Source organism: Metopolophium dirhodum, chromosome 1 (genome assembly GCF_019925205.1).
Source record: "Metopolophium dirhodum isolate CAU chromosome 1, ASM1992520v1, whole genome shotgun sequence".
In the NCBI taxonomy this organism is placed as follows: domain Eukaryota; kingdom Metazoa; phylum Arthropoda; class Insecta; order Hemiptera; family Aphididae; genus Metopolophium; species Metopolophium dirhodum.
In genome coordinates, this window is record NC_083560.1 from 126,114,348 (window position 1) to 126,135,960 (window position 21,613).

Genomic DNA, 21,613 nt, shown 5'->3' on the forward strand with positions numbered 1-21,613 from the left:
GGATTAAGATTAACATATTATACGAGTACCGTTTTGTAGGTATAGGCACGAATCAGTTACCTACCAATAATAAGTAATAACTGACTAAATATTATGACAAGTTACTGAAAGATATTTAATTTACTATACAATTCCTACTCGAAAAAAGTGACTTGGGTGATTGTTTGGTACCTATATATTGTATACGCAGAATTGTTGAATTATTAAAGTCAATTTTTCTATCAAATCTGCAAAATGCTAAAAATTATTTACAAATAATAATTAACAATAATTAACAATAATTAACAATAATTTATAGTACTTAGATAAACTATCAATGCATAATATATTATATAAATTTTTAATTCATATTATAGGTATACATCACGTGCCTTATACAGGTTTTTAACACAAAATATTGCTATCATATTAATACAATATAAAACATTTTGTTTTATAAATACTTAATAGCATTGTTCGTTATTTGTAATATTTTACGGTTTCTGGGACGTTTGTTTGACCAAAACGACCACGAAAATATGACATTTTTATTTTAAAAATCTATGGTACTATAACAGTCAGCACACGGTCGGCACGAATTTATTGTAATACGTTTTTATAAATGGATTCGTACATCAAACGAAATTGTGTAAATATCACATTATTGCATATTATAGTCTCATCGACGCTATTAATTAATTTATGAGAAATCTTGATTATATTTCGGTTTTTAGTGTGGATTTGAATTTAATGTAGCATACAAAATAATATATTACAATAGCTCTTTCTTTTGAGAAAAAGAATTCCCATTATACCAAGTGCATATAGTATATTTTAATTCTTAGGGTTTATGCAGAAAAAAATGTAAATGTTACACTTATAAATAAATAACTTCAAAACTGCAGATATCAGGAAATGTGATTCTGACGCATACCGACTCAGCGAATATTTGCCAATTGTTTTATTTATTGATTATTTTCACTCACCAAGCCACTTCGTACTGGTTTCCCATCCGATATTGGTAAAATTCGAAGAAAAAAAAAATAATATTAAAATCAAAATACTTGGTGAGCATCACAATTACGATGATGTTTGCCAAGTATATGAGTCGTGTGAAACTGTCTTAATATTAGGTACATAGTTAAATCTCTGATTCACACGTATCACTTAATAAAGAAAAATCATAAAACTGTAGTTGACATTTTGCAGATTTAAAATGAATTTTAAATAAATGTTATACACGATGATACTATTATAGCATATGGTATTAATATTATATTGATATTACATATAACAGTTATTACCTATTTACGAATTATTTTATTTGTATTCAATTTATTGTTTATATTATGTTATCGTAAAAGTTCGATCACTAGGTAGTAAGCTGGTAAAGCTAGATTCAACTAGTTAATGCTAGCAGTATTTACTGTTTGTCTCAGTAAAAGTTGAAAGTCATTATTTTAATTCGGGGTTTTGCTAAACACGTCGTGTGCCTACATGTATACATCCTAGAATATACAAATAGTTAGTAAAAGCTGTTAGTACAAGACCAGTAAAATCGAGCAATGTGTTATCGCTCATGTATGTTTTTATTAGGTGCCAGCTCTGTTAATTTATGTGCCCAATTGTGCTGTTAACGTAATGATTGTATTGAACTGTGTATATTTGAATTTATTTTTAAAATGTTTTATATTTTGACTCTTTTTGAACCATATATACACATTTTAAACTGAACATTTTTTTAGTTTATATCATAGAAATGTATGCCAATAAAAATGTTTTCTCTTAGTCAAAAAGTTTGAAAGTTTAATTCAATGTTCCTCATAAGTTGTTATAACTTATAAGAGTAGTTAAAATTTGGATAAAATTAGATACTTAAACAAAGAATATCAATATCAGTTATTTCGTTGCAATTTAAAAATATTATTCATAATACCTATTTGAAAATTTGAATTAATATATTATTATATTAATTTATACGCACAATAACATGAACAAATGCAATGTTAAAAAATTGGAAAAAAGTTAATTCAACTTAATGTACCTATATTGCTAAAAGTAAAATAATTACTTTAGTAATAATAATATCATAAAATAAACCTCAGTAATATAAGCAGACGACCGTCTATGCCTAAAATCGTTTTTCGTAATGATTTTATATCATTGGATTCAAATTTAACAAGTCCATTTCGGTGATCCAAAACTTTTTGTACAGCGTAATGGTAGGTAGGTCAAATTTGATCAAATTTTTTTTAATTTGATTTAAACTTGGTAATATTGAATGGTTTTATGAGGCTCGTATAAGTCCAATAATTGAAAAAAAAACTTGTACACTTATGATGTTACCAACTAAAAACGATTATGTAATACGCAAATCGCGGTCAGTGATCAAAAGCAGGCCTTGTGTGTATTGTAATAAAAAAATAAAATGGGTAAAGACTTTTAATTTAACACGTGCAATTCACAAAATCTATACCTATTTAGGAAACAAAAACCAATCGCTGTTAAAAAGTCAATCCACTATTTAAACGATTTGATATTCTTTGTATTGGGAATGAAGGCAAACTTAATTATCCAGTGGAAAGTGGATCTGAAGACATTCGATACTTAGGTATGTAATGAAGAACTTTTCATATTATACACGCAGCTCATATTGCAGCAGTCCACTGTGGTAGGGATCGAATAAATGTATGATAAAAACATTATTTGTCGTGAATCAGTGTTTACTAATTAATCAAAATTCTTATTGTGATTTATAATATATCATATTATTATTGTAATGTTGAGCATACTATAATATCACCATAAAAATAAGTAAATACGTACCAAACGTTCTTTATAATTTCTAATATTTTTGGAATTGTAATTCAGACAATAATACGTTGATACCTAGTGTCCTAGTCATGTTTTTTTTGTCATTTTTTTTTAACGTCAGGTATAATATGGCCGAACCACGGAATTAAATAATACCTGTATATACGATGGGTTATGCTTTTAAATACGAACCGGCTACGTCTTGAAGCACCTGGACGTTTCGCAGCCTATAGTAACATATACTATATAATAATATAAATTATAATATATATATATATATAGGGACTAGGTCTCTGTTGTCAAATGTTTTCCGGCAACTATAACTACAGACGTGTGGCACCAACATTTATCATCGAAAATGACATTTGCCGCCATTCGTAAAACTTCGTGTTAAAAAGAAACAAAAAAAAAACCTCCACGACCGCCCGCTGGCACGTACACATCTGCTTTTATACCCATTTTGAAAGCAGCTGGACATCGGCGTCGAGCCGGCTCGTGTCCAAACAACTGAACGGAACGGTGTATAACATTTTACACAAATTATGAATATTCCAATAATACAACCCTATTTCGTCTCAGTGTTATTACAATCGACGGTTAACAACTCTAGACGATCGTATAGAGAGTATTAGAATATTATATTTCCAATTTACCGTATAGGCACTGTAATAATACTTCCGGAGACCATTATTATACAAGTGCTAGCCAAATGAGAACCTAGTAAAAAATGACAAACGCCAAAATATTAATATAATATTACATTAAATATCCGTTAACATCAAAATAATTATATTACGAAAAAAACTTAGACTCGTAAGTCTTGATCCCGTGCGTATATTATTATGAATACACGTTAGGTACCTAACGCACCATTGTTATTGTAATGTATACGGCGGATTATCATGGCCCTATGGTAACGCGACGATGTTGCTGGAAGGATTAAAAATGACAACGATTTCAAGGACAATCGCTCGTCGAGTGTTCGCGGGAACGCCGCGTATCGATAAAAATCAGTATACACCTTTAGGCGCACAGAGCAACGTTTGTCTCATTCCCGCGTCCCTTTGTACCAACTGCATTGTACTCTTTATTTTCCCGCGACTCGAGCAACGGGAACGTACAATAATAATAATATTATAACATTGTGCCTGTAATAATGTGCGTTGTGTTGTTGTTGTTGTCGCGTACACATTCGTCGTAGCGGCGGCGGCCGAAAAATCTGGTTTCCAAAAATACGTAAACCACGCCCCGTTGACCATCAACTCCCCTTAACCCCACCCCGAATTACTGCCGCGCACACATGCACTCGCACACACACCCGCCGACGATCCCCCCCGCTCGAAGCGTCGGCCCGAGTCGCGGGCGCCCGTTTGTCTGCCGATTTCCGGCGTCGCGGTCGGTCGGTGTCGGTCACACGTGTGCTTAGCTCGGGAATATATTATACACTATGATATTAATATGTTTATATACTTACACAATGGATCGGCAGAACCCTCCGAAGCCCTGCGGTCATAATTTCACCGTAATCTCCTCTTCGGTTCGGTCGTGTGCAGTGGCAACAGCGCGTGCGCCTTGTGCACGTATTGCCAGTTCGTGTCGCGGCTCTTTTGCATAATACAATAATGTTATATTATTATAATTGAATACGCGCCTAACCATTATTTTAACCGTCCGAACTTCTTCATAATAATAATAATAATAATAATAATAATATACAACTAGCTAGCCGGTGCGCCGAACGGCAAACGTTGCGTCGTTCAACGTCCGTTCATAATAATATTATTATGATATTATTATTACGTAATAAAATATCATAATAATATTATATTATATCGTCGCCGATTCAACGTATATGGTTTTTTTTTCTGAAATGGCGTCATCGGGGTTAGCCATATCAGGTAAGCCGCGATTATTATATTTTATTCATCATAATATTATAATAGCATAATGTCAGACATTATAGTCAGTACGGCGACCTGATACAATGATAATATTTCGTACTTTGCAGTGTTTGTAATTAAACTGTAAATATTGTGCATAGTGTGCGTGGCACACGTCAGTATAATATATATGGCCAACACACAAGTCAGCAATTTGGTCGGAGTATCGAATATACAAAAATCTTCTCTACTGAGTATATAATATAATTTTACCATATTATTGCGATTTGCCTTTTTAAAAAATTCTGAACTACATTGTACAAAAATAAATTTATTTAAAAAATGTATTACATTAATACGAATATGGTATATGATAAAGAAAATAACACAATTTTATGGTCATATGCAATGTTATGTCGACCTGTTGATGATTATAAAAATAAATAATCAGGCTATGTTATTGCCTACCACGAAGTTAAAATTGTTAAATTGTTATAGCTTGGGACCTACCTATCAGTTTCCAGTTTATCTTAAATAAAATAGTAAAGATTCATTATTATTACAATATTTGAATATTGGTTTTTGTATTTTTATATTTAATTTAATGTTTTTAATTTCTTAGTATCTTGTAATTTTATTAAAATGTGTTCAATTGAATTAATTTTAGTCAGAGTTTCTTTTTTTGTTTCGAGCAATACTCCAATGACAGCACAGACGAGTGGCCAGTAAGTGATTGAATAAAACTATACATTTTTAAAATCTTTAAACACCATACACAAAATATTTCTTTTATTATCCCTGTACTTCTCCACAATGATCTGTCTCATACAGATTCCATCAATCTTCCCGGCATAAGCCAACAAATTAAATAATAAATTACAAAATGTTGGTTTGAATTTAGCAACGCCGCAATGCCGCATAAAATATAGTATGCTCTATCGTGTTTTAATAATATGTAAATAGGTATTATGTTATTATTTATAAATGTATTACCAATTTAATATAATATAGTGGTATCGGGTTAAAAAAAACACAAACAAAACGTATTTACAAATAACTAGTAAGTATATGCCATTGTTCTAAGTATCAAGTTTCCTAATTCGAAAACGAAATAGGTAGCAATAATGAGGCAGATTACAAGTGACAACAATTAAAAAAATGCATATAAATCTTTTAAGTGTAGGAGACTTATAGCATAAGACGTATACATATATATACACAATAACACAACTTTAACACGAATTAGATAAAACTATCTTAAATCCAAATACATACATATCAATATTAACTAGTAAAGGTTTTGATAAACATTAAGAGGGGGGTTAGCAAATTTAGTACCCTGGCAAAAAAAGTGAAAAATGGGCAAAAATAAATATAATAGTTTACAAAGTATTACCGAAGGCTGTTTACACGTATTTACATTTTATTATTTTTATGTTACTTTATAACTTGAATCGTTTTTAATACAAACTTTAGAAGCTTATAAAAAAAAAATTATGACTATGGATTTTTAATTTTTTTTATCTGCCTTTGAAACAATAACCTAGAAGCCTTCTATTAAATTTTTAAGCTTTTTTAACCAACAAATAAAATTTTATTGATATTTGTAGAAAAAAAAACTAAAAAAAAATGAAAATGTCCGGAAACAGCTTAAAATAAGTCAAAATGTTATGGTGTATAGAAAATGCTAATATAAACATTCAGTCAAAATTCCATGTAGGTACCTACAGTCATTTGTTTTAAAGTAACACCAAAAATCAAAAATCAAAAACTTATGAGTCATCTTATATTACATTTTCAAATCTTAGATTTAAAAAGAAAAATTTTTATGAATTCTCAACTCAAAATAATTTGCTAATTTTCGTGATTATTCCGTATTTTGTCAAAATTTGAACTTTAAATGCTTATAAATAAAAACTGTGACTAAGGATTTTTAATTTTTTTCATCTGCCTTTGAAACAATAAGCTAGGAGCCTTCTATTAAATTTTCAAGCTTTTTTACTCATTAGATAAAATTTTATTGATATTTGTAGAAAAAAAAACTAAAAAAAAATGAAAATGTACGGAAACAGCTTAAAATAAGTCAAAATGTTATGGTGTATAGAAAATGCTAATATAAACATTCAGTCAAAATTCCATGTAGGTACCTACAGTCATTTGTTTTAAAGTAACACCAAAAATCAAAATCGATTTTCTCAAAAACAGATTTTGCGTAAAAATGACTGGGAAATTTTTACTTTTGACCCACCAAAGTACCAACTAGATTCACTTTCTTATCAGAAAAGTTACTGTTGAAGAAAATCCAAGCACTTTTACTGTCCTAAAAGGTGATGACAAACAAAAAAAATAAAAAATAAAATAAAAAAAAACACACATTATTATAAAATCAATACATTCATCGCTTCGCTCAGAATCTAAAATACATGATAATATTATAAAGGTGCTATTATAATAACTAAATACTAATAACATAATCAATGCCATGTTTAGCAAAAAATAACTCAACCTATCCTATTGCTACAATGTGTTTCTGAAAAAAAAACACGTTCGTGAACATCACTATTTTCTTATTAATAGGGTGTGAACATGAGCGAAATTCGTACCTAACCTTTAGAGAATTTAAATATACAAAGTAAAAATAAAAAATTTTAGATTCTGAGCGAAGCGATGAATGTATTGATTTTACAATGATGTGTGTTTTAGATTCTGAGTGGAACGATGAATGTATAGATTTTACAATGATGTGTTTTTTTTTAATTTTTTAATTTTTTTTTAAATTTTTCTTTAAATTTTTGTGTCATGAAATTTTGATTGAATGGTTATAATTTATTGCATTTCCTATACACCATAAAACTTTGAAAATATTTTGACTCTTTTTGAGCTGTTTACGGACATTGTCAATTTCCATTTTTTTTAGTTTTTTTTCCTATAAATATCAATAAAATTTTATCTGTTGAGTAAAAAAGCTTGAAAATTTAATAGAAGGCTCCTAGGTTATTGTTTCAAAGGCAGATGAAAAAACTTAAAAATTCTTAGTCACAGTTTTTATTTATAATCATTTAAAGTTCAAATTTTGACAAAATACAGAAAAATCACAAAAATTAGCAAATTATTATGAGTTGAGAATTCATAAAAATTTTTCTTTTTAAATCTAAGATTTGAAAATGTAATATAAGATTACTCATAAGTTTGTCTACCTTTATCAAAAAAAAAAAAATGTCTACAAGAAACTTAAATTAAATTTTTATGAGCGTTTGAACTTCATATGTTTACAACATTTGATATTCACTCGATATCTCATGTAACAATTTTCTTATTTTGTTGTGATTAAAAAACGTATGACTGTAGATACTTGAAAATTTCACTGAATGTTTGTATTAGCATTTTCTTTACACATTGAAAATAATTTAATAATTATTTTGTAGTTAAAAATGTATAAAATGTTCAACTTTTATAGCTAAGGATTGAATATTGAAAACAAGGCTCTTAGGCTCCACGTAAATAAGTTATTTATAATACTTTATTACTTTATTCACAATAATATCATCAAATATATTTGGTAATATCATAGACTGACTGACCGTTTTCCTTCAGAATCGTATTTCTTATACAATGATATTATATCATTTAATTCAAATTTAACACCATCCATTACAGTGACCCACTTGTAACCTACTGTACAGCAGAGCGACATCCACTTATCCACCTTTTTTACGCATGAGTGCAACGCTACGTTTATCATGTCTTTTTATCGTACCTAGTCCGAGTGCAGTGCAGAGAGCGAGTGGCAACGCTAGCACATTATGTGCTTTTTAACAACTGTGTTTTGAGCTGTTTACGGACATTTTCAGTTTCCATTTTTTTTGTTTTTTTTCTATGTCAATAAAACTTTATTTGTTGGGTAAAAAAGCTTGAAAATTTAATACAAGGCACCTACTTCATTGTTACTACGACATTTGAAAAATATTAAAAATTCATAGTCACAGTTTTTATTTATAAGCATTTAAAGTCCAAATCTTGACAAATTACGGAAAAATCACGAAAATTAGCAAATTATTTTGAGTTGAGAATTCATAAAATTTTTCTTTTTAAATCTAAGATTTGAAAATGTAATACAGGATTATCCATAAGTTTGTCTACCTTTATCAAAAAAAAAAACGTCTACAAGAAAGTCAAATTAAATTTTTATGAGCGTTTGAAATTCATATTTTTAAAACATAGTTTTAGTCTCATGTAACGGTTCTCTTATTTTATTGTAATTAAAAAAAAATGACTGTAGATACTTGAAAATTTCACTGAATGTTTATTTTTTCATTTTCTATACACGATAAAATTTTGAAAATAATTTGATTCTATTTGAGCTGTTAATGGACATTGTCAGTTTTCAATATTTTTAGTTTTTTTTTCTATAAATATCAATAAAATTTTATTTGTTGGGTAAAAAAGCTTGAAAACTTAATGCAAGGATCCTGACATATTGTTATAATAGCAGTTGAAAAATATTAAAAATATATAGGCACAATTTTTTTTATGAGCGTTTAAAGTTCAAATTTTAAATTTAATAATTATTTTGTAGTTAAAAATTTATAAAATGTTCAACTTTTATAGCTAAGGATTGAAAATTTAAAACAAGGCTCCACGTAAATAGGTTATATATAAATTACTTTATTCACAATAATATAATTATACTTGGTGATATCATAGGCTGACTGACCATTTTCGCTCAGAATCGTTTTTCTTATACAATGATATTATATCATTGAATTCAAATTTAACACCATCCATTACAGTGACCCACTTGTAACCTACTGTACAGCAGAGCGATATCCATTTACCCAGCTTTTTTTTTGTGTCTGTCATCACCTTTTAGGACAGTAAAAGTGCTTGGATTTTCTTCAACAGTAACTTTTCTGATAGGAAAGTGAATCTAGTTGGTACTTCGGTGGGTCAAAAGTAAAAATTTCCTAGTAGTTTTCAAAAGTGATGTGAAAAACAAAAGAAAAATTAAGGAAAAAACGGGAATTTTTACGCAAAGTCTGTTTTTGAGAAAATTGATTATGGTTTTTGGTGCAATAATTCTAAAACAAATGACCGTAGGTACATGAAATTTTGACTGAATGTTTATATTAGCATTTTCTATACACCATAACATTTTAACCTATTTTGAGCTGTTTACGGACATTTTCAGTTTCCATTTTTTTAGTTTTTTTTTTTTCTACAAATATCAATAAAATTTTATTTGTTTGTTAAAAGAGTTTGAAAATTTAATAGAAGGCTTCTAGGTTATTGTTTCAAAGGCAGATAAAAAAATTAAAAATCCTTAGTCAGGGTTTTTATTTATAAGCATATTTTTACTCTTTTTGAACTGTTTACGGACATTGTCAGTTTTCAATTATTTTAGTTTTTTTTTTCTATAAATATCAATAAAATGTTATTTGTTGAGTAAAAAAGCGTGAAAATTTAATGCGAGGCTCCTGATATATTGTTACAATAGCAGTTGAAAAATATTAAAAATACATAGGCACAATTTTTTTTTATAAGCATTTAAAGTTCAAATTTTGGCAAAATTTATCAAATTTAAAATTTAATAATTATTTTGTAGTTAAAAGTATATAAAATGTTCAACTTTTATAGCTAAGGATTGAAAATGTAAAACAAGGCTCCACGTAAATAGGTTATATATAAATTACTTTATTCACAATAATATCATCAAATATATAATATACTTAGTAATATCATAGGCTGACTGACCGTTTTCGCTCTGAATCGTTTTTCCTATACAATGATATTATATCATTGAATTCAAATTTAACACCATCCATTACAGTGAATTACTTGTAACCTACTGTACAGCAGAGCGACATCCGCTTACCCACCTTTTTTATCATGTTGTCTTTCGTAATTCATTATTCACTATACACTGTGTGGTGTACTGGTGTATCATTTCTATGGATAGTAATTCATTTCTTCAATGAACGGGAAACTGTTCCTTAAAAAAAAAATAACGAATGTGAACGTAAACAAGGTCCTTATATATATATATTTAACATGAACCTGAATGAGTTCAGTTTTTAAATATAAATTATAACATCATAAAATGTACTTAACGATAAGACGTCAGACCGTCTTCGCTCAGTATCATTTTACATATGCAATGATTTATAATTTAATTTAAACTGAACACACATTCGTAGGTATTACAGTGGCTTACTCAATGACGAGGTATACTCGACACCTATAGGTACTGTATGTACAGCAGAGCGGTTATCTACTTTCCCATTTTTAAGACTTACATTTTTAAATGCAAGTTAAAATGTGGGACACCCCTCTCTCTCCAAAACCTACACTGACAATAACAAATATAATATAATGACAAATATATTGACTCAATGATAGGAAATTAACAAACATTTTTATATGCTAGTAAGTAATATTGATGCATAACTACTAACAATAACCAAAAAGATAACATATAAAAGGTAATAAAGGTATATAAAGGTATACATAATATGTAGTATATTATACCTAATTATAAATTAAAAAAAAAAATCATTCAATTGAAAAACGGCATTATAATTATTCTCTCTACGTTATATTACATAAATTATAATTTAAATAACATTTACCAATAACAGAGATAACTGATTATACTATAATTTATCATAATAAACTATTTAAATATGATATAACAGTTTCGAACACGATTATAAAGAACGTTAACCCGCATACGGGGTCGTGTAATAATCAAATAATAATAGACCCATGCATACTCCATTTGTACACTGCGATGCTTCCATTGTTTAATGTAAAATTATTTAAAATGTATTAATTAATGAAAAATGTACGTAGTATTTACTATTTTATTGTATTTAAATATTATGATTTATTAATATAATATATTATTATGATTTATATGTTATTTATAACTTATGGTTAATGGTTATATTTAAATTTTGAATAATACTTTGTTATATAATGTATATTGTGCAATGTGCACCATTAGTATTAGTATACTTATAAATTGTTTTGAATTTAGATACAATGATTACTTTAATGTTGCTGTTGGGTTTGCTGCACAACGGATTGTCGGCCATCAGCGGATACGAAGAAGTGGAAAAAAATTTACTTATGAAATTAGGTAAAAATTATATAAATTATATTTATTAAGTATTGAAATAATTACCTAATTCAACCGTGATTGAATGGAAATAATTGTACTGAATTATCGTTTTCATATTTAGGTTTAACCCGAAGACCTGTGGTAGAGAAAAATATGAAGATACCGTCTTCCACAATGGAGCTGTATAAGTCAATGGTAGAAGAAAACAATGCAATGACAACGCATTTTTATCTTCCTGGTTTGCACACAACGTCTGCCAATACTGCTAGGATTTATTCCAGCAAAGGTAATTAATAAGTTCTTAAAATATATGGTACATACAATGTATAATGTCATTATTATATTTTAAGTAAATTATTTATTACCTATATTACAAACAAGTTATAATTTGTTTTTATAACTTTAATATTTTTATTAAAATAAAATATATTGAATATTTCATTATCTTGAGCCAATATATTTTAGTAGGATAGAGTTGATAAATAATGAGCATAATTATTGTTTTTATTTATTTATATTGTTTTATTATATATTAAAAAAATTGTAAATCATAATTACATTATTATAGGGTCAGCTCCAATTAAAGCTAAGTCTAAAAAATATAGGCTACAGTTTGATATAGATTCTATACCGGAACAACACCAGGTTAAAGCTGCTGAAGTTCGTTTTACAATGAAATACGACCAAGTACTACGGAATGGAGAATTTATTCATGTGATTTTACATGATATAGTACAACCTGGTGAAAAGGGCCTATCAAAACCTGTTCTCAGGTAAGGGGTGGTAAACAATTATTTTGTATAGGTCAGAGTTATTCAAAATCTTTTAACCCATGTATTCTTTATTACTTTTCGTCTATACAACATTTTAGTGGCTTTCAAATTATTAAGGACACAGAAAGAAAAATATGTTTTACTGTTTAATTATTTATAATAATATAATATTATATATAAATATTATAAATACACCAATTATGTCAAAATAACTAATTTAATAATATTTATGCATAGAAAACTGAAATTAAATGTTGTACGTTTAGGATAAAATATTATATTAATCACCATCGTCATTATTTTTATTCCTATCACAGTTCCTCTGACACAATGAATACTCGCGATGCCCCTTAAAGTCACGACGTACAGTTTGAATACCTCTGGTATAATAGGTTATGGATATGAAATATATAATAGAAACATTTTTATTTTAATTATCATTAAATTAATTTCATATTTATATTTATAGAATTATCGATTCGAAATCAATTAATATATCAACAATTTCAATGACCGAAAGTTTTGACGTAACACCATTTATAGAAAGACTGGCAAAGGACAATTTCAAAGATAACCATGGTATTCTAGTACAATGCGTCACGGAGTCTGGTAGTCACACACATTTGCTGAGCGTGTTTGATTTTGTATCACCTGAAAATACATTGCTATTGGTCTACACCGATGACGGAACAAGTAAGAATAATGCTATTCTAACTACACGGTTATGACTTGATATATATGGCTTGTTGCTTCGATATAAAATAGTTTAAACGTGTGAGATGTGATCCGCTTTCTTAAGCTCGACAGTTTCTCAATGCTATTCTAACGCAATTTCTAATATTCAAAATTGTACCTAATGGCGCTACCATATTATACCTATTATACTAATATACTATAGCTATAGTCTCGGAAGTCATCAATATATTAAGGTTTAAGGTCCATTCATTTACGATTTATTCAATTTTTTCTTACTTATTATTACCATTTTATTATTGACTGTAATCTCTTTTAATTATTAAATTACGATAGTGACTAGAACTAATTCATATTTTGTTGGCACACCACCGCTCTTACAGAAATACGCCTCTAATAGGTACGTTTGTTCCTATACTGAGTCCGTCGAATACAATATTATTATAGACATTAAACACGAAGCATAACAATACATTGGATACTCGTTAAAATAATGATAATAATAATAATTATTATAACAATAATAACACATTGCGTCATTGAATCAGGTGAGAAGAACTCGATGGAACAGATGATGCGGCGGAACAAACGATCGGCCAACGCTCCGGCGAGGCAGCGGAAGAGAGCGAAATCGGCGCTCTGCAAGAGGCATTCGATGTATGTGGATTTCAAAGAAATCGGGTTCGGAGATTGGATCGAGGCGCCGCCGGGGTACGAGGCGTTCTACTGCCACGGGGATTGCACTTTCCCGTTGGCAGCTCACATGAACGGGTCCAACCACGCGATAATGCAGATGCGGATAAACGCATTTAACATTGCGAGAGTTCCCCGGGTGTGCTGCGTGCCGACCAAGCTGAGCACGCAGACGTTGCTTTACAAAGACGACGATGGAATTTTGGTGATGAAAAACTACCCGGATATGACCGTGGACGAGTGCGGATGTAGATGAGGGCGGCGGCGGCACTATTATATTAATATTATGATACCTACAAGATAAGTGTAATTTACGATACAACCTCATGTCTGGAACAGCTGTATTGCAATACCTGGGTGTGTACTGTGTACACAACTACAACACGACCATAAAACGTTGTCACGTTTAGTTCCATGAGTTTAACTACATGTTTTTTTTTTTTAGGATTGTTTAGTTTTCAAGTGAGTTATGAGCATTTTTAATTTACGCTATATTATACACGCATAACTTGCTAAAAAATTGAACTGTCGTAAATCACCAAATTTTTAAACTAACGGAGCGTTATCTGCTGATCGTACATTTTCCATGTCACGCACTTGTGAGACAACACACATGCGGCTGTTAAGACATGTAATGCACGTAATATATCTAAAGTGTATATGTGCGTGCGTGTGTTCTTCCAAATGGTCCAAAAGTGTTAACATGAATGTTAGAATAAAACCATTTTGTTTCCGGTCTGACTGAACTGGCTTATTATAAATAAATATGTATATTGCACTATAGTACTATACTAGTGCATTTCAAACATTTCGTTTTAGCATTAATAACGTGTTAGTCATTATGTACATTGTACATAGATAAATTACAAGTAAATATTTACAAAAGGGCATGATTGTAAAAAGTACAAAACAAATACAATTTTATTTAGTTTTAATGTTGAATAATCATGACCCTTGTGTCTTAGACAATATGTTTGTATAAAAAAAACTAACAATTTAATTAAAAACCCGAATTCTCAAATCTCATTATACTGGTATTGCTATTCCTATTATTTCAATTAATTATTTATACTTTGTTTACGTTGTTTTTTTTATGGTTCTGCATACTGTATTTTAATTAATATTATTATTATGTAAGTATAAAAATGTAATTGCATTGCACATTGTGGTTTGTTATTTTTTTTATTATTATTTTGATATGTCACAGTATCAGTCTGACATGATTCACAAATTTGTACATATGTCTTACTATTTTTTAAATATTTGAACTATATTGTGTAGGTATATATTATTAAAAACAATGTTTATTCATAGAAAAATAAAATATAATAACTATAAATAACTATAAATAACTCATAATAAGTTAAAATATTATTATAATGTACCTATTTGAGTGAAAATAAAAACAACTGGTAACATTTTAAATTCTATTTCTATTTAAATTTTACGTTTATTAGTTTTTGAATTATATTATTATAATAAGAAAATCGTTCTGAGTTATCGGGAGTTCAACCAATGTCGTAAAAATTTTAACTTAAAACACTGAAAAAAATTGGTTTTCATTTATATTCCATTATTAAACTTATGAGTAATATTGTATTACATTTTTGAATCTTAGATAATTATAGAATATTTTGTATGAACTTCTAACTCAAAATAATATGCATATTTTTGTGATTTTGACGAATTTTGTCAAAGTTCAAAATTTAGATGCTCATTAAAAACTGTTGTGGATTTATGCTAACTTTTTTTTAATTTCCACTAACAACAAATTTGTATTTAACTTTAAGATCTAATAAAATCTATATTTTCTTATGTCTATATTCTATACATAGCTTAAAAAGAGTCAAAATATTTGAAAATTCTATAGTGTATACAGAAAATGTTAATATATAAACATATGGTTAAAATGTATTGCATTACACATTGTGTTCCACTCAGAATTTAAAATTAAGGAATTACCTATTACATTTATGTACAATCCAGTTTTAAACATTATTGATATTTATTTGGTATAATTTAAAAACAATTTACCGTAGAACCATTTAAGTTTTACCAAGTAATTATATGAACAATTTCCAAACAAGATTAAATGTTTAGAATTTATAGGTACATGAAATTAATTTTTTTTTTTATAAAAGTCAATAAAAATTTTTTCACATAATCAAAATGTTTGAAAATTTAGTCTTTGTATTAATATTCTTCATAATTTTTCCATACAATATTTAAAAAATATTGAAAATACATAGTTCAAATTTTTACACAATTCATAAAAATTATGAAAAGGTGCAGTCTTTTTACGAGTCAAAAAGCTTGAAAATGTAATACAAGGTTTCTTATAAGTTTTTTTAATAGGCAGCAACTTAAAAATATTAATAATTAATTAATAAGAACACAATTTTTAATAAGCATTAATAATAAATTAATAATTAATAATCTGAACAATATTCTTCACATTCAACTAACGTTTGCAAATTATTTTGAGTCTTTTAAACTTTTTTAAGATTTAAATGTAATACTTATGAGTATCTAATTTATACTATTACTAAAGTACTAACATAAAATCTAAAAATATGTATAAACACTTTTTTTCATAGACATTTTAATTTAAAATATATTTCTCAGTTTATAAACTCTGTAAATCTATAGAGTCTACAATAATGTTTATACCTTTCCCTGGTTAGGTCTCATCTTGAGTTTGGGTCAATTGTCTGGTCACCACACTATTTTTTGTATACTAGTCTAATTTAAAATGTTCAGTATAAAGTTTTAAAACTATTATGTTTTAAATTAAATTTACCCATTTCAAGAGATTTATATAATGTAAAAATTATCCGATTGGGGATCGCGTACTTTGAAATGAGGAGAAATGTTGCGGATATTATGTTTTTATACGACTTATTAAATGGTCTTATTTATTCTCCGGCGCTATTATCTCTCATTTGTTTTAATATAAAAACTTACGGATTAAGAAATTCCAATTTATTTCATATTTCTCTTTGTAAAAACAATTATACCTACTTCTACTTCGTTTTTCCTCAGGGCTCTGTTTTTGGCGAACTGTATAATGGATCATGTTGATTTTTTTGCTATGTCGCGTTACATATTTAGATAAAATGTTTATATGGTCTGAAATTTACTTGTTTAAATTATTGTTTTTTAATTATTATGCACCTCTTGGTTCTATTGTAACTATTTATTTTTAATTTAATAACTTATACTTTTTTTTTTTTTATATAATTTATTCTTTATTCGCTGTTTACTATTGCCATACTTACTAATTCATACTTTTTAAAATTGTTATCCATATATATAAGATAGCTGAAACTGTACTCACAATTTATTTATTTTGCTAAAGGGTTTAAAACCCGTTTATTATACATAAATATAAATATAAATTGTAATACTTGTAAATTAATTTTAGTCATGTTGTTGTAATTTAAAATATTATTTGTGGGTACTTGAAAAGTTAGAACCTACAGTAACATTAATGTCTAATAGTAAAATAAATTACTTTAATCACAATCATATCATAAAATATAGTATAACTTATAACTTAGCAATTAGGAACATATAACTTTTATAAATTTCTAACTGAAAAATAATTTATAAAATTTTAAAAATGTCTCATGGATATATGCCTATTTATGTAGCTCTAATAGTGATATATTTTTGAATTTACCCTGTATATGAAATTGTCGTTTTATTATTTGGTAAAAATTTCAAGTTTCTAGGGTTATTCGTTTTTGAATTACAACAAAATATAAAAAATGGATAGATGAAAATTCATTAATTTACCGATGAAAATCCTATAACATAAACATTTTAAATTCAAACGCTCATAACAACATTTATGTTAGTTTATCGTAATTTATTTTTGTTTGTTAAAGAGAGGACATTTTCTAATGTTATGAAGGGAAAAAATTTTATGAATTTAAAACTAAATATACTTTTAAAATTTTCATGAATTTTGTTTAAAATTTGAACTTAAAATGCATAAAAGAAATAACCGTGCCTATATGTTTCTTTAATATTTTTGAACTTACATTAATGAAGCTTATAAGGAATTAAATGCATTAAATGTTCAAGTGATTTACTAAGTGAAAAGGGGGTTATCAAGAATAATTTTTAAAAAATGTGTAAATTTCAAACAATTTCTTAAAGCTATAACTGGCTCATAAAGAGTCAAAATATTTCAAAATTATTAACATTTATTTAAATGCTAATATAAACATTTGGTTAAAATTTCAAAGGTCTACGGTTTTTGAGTTAAACCAAAAAAAATTAAATAGATTTTTTCAAAAATTAGTTTTGCGTAAAAATTACTACTTTTTTCACTCTTTTTTGTTCTTTTAATGCTTTCTAAAACTACTTGAAATTTTTAATTTTTACCTCCCAAAAGTACCAACTAGATTCACTCTTCTATCAGAATAGAGGTTCATCTCAAAAATCTGAGCATTTTTACAACTCAAAATATTGACAGACAGAAAAAAAAATAAAAACACACTTTATTGTAAAATCAATACATTTTTTCAACCCACTTAGAATCTTGAAAATACTGTGTTTATATATTTTTTAGATTTTTCGATTACAGCATGAACTACCTATTTACGAGAATCGCTGTTTTAATTTTTCAATTTTTAGATATCCAATTGGCAAAATATGATTCCTGACACAAAAAAACACAAACACACACACATCATTGTAAAATCAATGCACCTATCGCTCCACTTTGAATCTAAAACATTGAATATATATATTTTTATGTAAACTATTGAACTTTGAATTTAAAAAAAAAACCATAATATTATTGAACGCAGACAAAGATCAGTCGACTCGTAGTTAGAGTTATAAAAAAAAATGTAACTATAGGATAATAATTTGATAGTTATCAGATATAATAATCTAAATTTATGCACAATTGTAAGGTAAATTATTAATGATAAGATAATAAGAAATACATTTTGGTAAATATACTTAGAAGTTAGAATTGTCGAGCGTTGACGGATAGTTTTTCTTAAAATGTTACTACGAATCACCGAGTGTACTTAAATCCATTGTTTTTATTTGAATTACTGCAAGATTTTTAAGAGAAGGAGTAATAACTTCGTATTACCGAAATTTTCAAATTATCGAGGGTCGAATATGTACTGTAGAGGTCGCTATAAAGTGTAGATGATTGTTTTCATTATCTGGATATTTGACGAATATAATAAATTATGATATATTTATATATCGTCACTCATATCGTTGAAGTCTATTGAATAATAACTAAAATAAGTATACAGGTACATTACACTTATAGGCTGTAATAGTATTAAATTAATAGCTTAATTGAAGTATATTAAATTTGATACATATTACTTACCTAATATAATTATTTAAAAACCAGGGAGGAAGTCATTTCGCTGTACAGACGTATTTAGGTGTCTTATTGTATTTGGGACGTGTTAAATTTAATTTTAATATATGAAATTCATTCTGAGGGCCGATCTGTCAGCCTACATTTTTAGGTGTTAGGTAATTTATTATATTTCTAATACAATACCTATAATTACCTTGTAATAAATACACACACCCTATACCTACATATGTATTTATACCTACGTACATCAGATACCTATTACATAATCAAAATGAATATGTTATGTTGTATACTTATATGTTTGTACGTAGTACTACATATTATGTCCTATATAGTATAATTAATATATATCGGGTTGGCTATTTATATAAAGGAGCAAAAATCAGGCAATTTATAATCACGTTTTGTGGCAAACACTATGAAGTACAACTACTGAAATCAATACTGCACGCCAATTGTTGATAAATTAAGTAGGCACTATTTACTACTTCATAGACACAGCGTATGACCTAAAGGTAAAAATTATTGTAAGTGGTGGACGGGCTATCACTAATGGCCAATAGTTGATGATAAATATTTAATTTTATAAATAATACAATCTTAAAAATATTTTCATCATAATAAATTAGATACTATACGTACCTACCTCTTTTTTATGATTCTAGGTCTATAATTCTGCAGATATTAGTTGATGACATTTTAAAAGTTATTCCAAAATAATAGGTGTTGTACAAAAAAAATCATCATTATATTATATTTTAAAATCGTATTATACAGTTTACCAATTTATTATTAATTACTGAGATTAAGAGAACATGAGATTTGTATCAAATTTTAATATTTTAAATATAATTTTTGGGCTGCTTAACGACGGTATTAGAAATAGTATCCCTCTGCAATCTTCACTATAGCCTACTGATAATTCTACGGTTTTCTTTTTAAGAATGCTGGAACGGAGCATGTTTTAAGGAGTAATATTTAGGCAATTCGTATGACATGTAAAGTTGGGCTGTGTCAATGTGTGATTCATAAATTAACATTAGTATGTAATATCACTAATATCATAAAATTACTAATAATAATCCGTTATCATTTTTTACTCTCACTCGCGCACACACATGCCAATACGTCGTGGAAAATTATATATATTTTTTTGTTTGCATAACTATAAAAACTATTAAATCAGTAGTAAATTTAACATAGGTATTTCCTAAAGTTCAACTGTAAAAAAAAATGGTTAAATTCATAAGTTACTAGACTTTGCTATTTAGAAATAACTTTTTCTATTTAAAATATGATGTGCCCAAAATAATTACAAATGTAATGTTATTATTTCATAGAATTTAAATAGTACACATATTCATTTTAAAGTTCTTTAAAATAGAAATTAAAAATTGACAACCTAAATAACCTAGGTTGTAAATATAATTTTTGTTATACAATGCATACATTGATACATATATTACAAATTTAAATCGGACATTGCGAAGTACGTGTAATTTACCATCACTATTTGGCAGGGCTTAAAACCGGTATCGAAACCGCTTTCAGATATAAACCGTTAAAAAACTGAAACCGAAAAAAATAGGAAACCGGTAATATAAATAAAAACCTAAACCGTAATTAATATAATTTAAAAACAGTAATTTTTTTGAAAACCTTTGGTATCTTGAACATTTTGGAAAATATGATTTACACAAAAGGAGATTCAAACACGCAATTCTGCGATTCAAATAAATTAATTAACTATAAATGAACGTAAATAGTCCAGGCCTTAAAACTGATTTTATAAATCGGTATAAACCATATTTTAAAAACTGAAATCGAAAAAAGTCTTAAACGAAACCGGAAAAACTTGGAAAACGGTACTATAGTTTAAAACCAAAACCGAAAAAATGGAAACCGGTATTAAATCCAGAACCAAAACCGAAAAAAATTGGAAACCTGTATACAAAATTATAACCAAAATCGAAATTTCCAAATACCGGCATTGAAAAATTGAAACCAAAATCGAAAAATTAAAACTGGTATACAAAAACCAAACTTAAACAGAAACTTTTTTCCAATCGATTTCAAGCCCTGCTTATTGGTCTAAAATGTATGTAAAATATCTATAATTATTTTAGTTATCAACAATTGTTCAATATAATTATTTTACAATTCCAACTACAATATATGTTTGTTATCATTAAGCCGATTAAGAGTTATCCATTAGTATCTATACCTACCACTCAAGGAGACACCGTAAAGTTACCTACAAGTAGCAAAAAGTGATGGATTAATAGGTGTTATTTTT

At 27.6% G+C, this 21,613-nt stretch overlaps 2 protein-coding genes across 2 annotated transcripts in view; one reads left to right on the top strand and one right to left on the bottom strand.

The window, feature by feature from the left end:
• LOC132953638 (uncharacterized) overlaps positions 1 to 4,398 on the bottom strand; it is a 20,357-nt gene extending 15,959 nt beyond the window's left edge. Inside the window, exon 1 of the mRNA XM_061026012.1 lies at positions 4,268 to 4,398. Coding sequence (XP_060881995.1) covers positions 4,268 to 4,306 — 39 coding nt within the window. The 5' untranslated portion in view covers positions 4,307 to 4,398. The remainder of the gene's footprint in view (positions 1 to 4,267) is intronic.
• LOC132934586 (protein decapentaplegic-like) lies at positions 4,184 to 15,530 on the top strand. The gene is made up of 6 exons (XM_061000913.1): positions 4,184 to 4,691; positions 11,710 to 11,811; positions 11,915 to 12,079; positions 12,362 to 12,566; positions 13,036 to 13,259; positions 13,808 to 15,530. The coding sequence occupies exons 1-6, from the start codon at positions 4,646 to 4,648 to the stop codon at positions 14,206 to 14,208; spliced, it is 1,143 nt and encodes a 380-aa protein (XP_060856896.1). The 5' UTR covers positions 4,184 to 4,645; the 3' UTR covers positions 14,209 to 15,530.
• Positions 15,531 to 21,613: the final 6,083 nt, after the last annotated feature.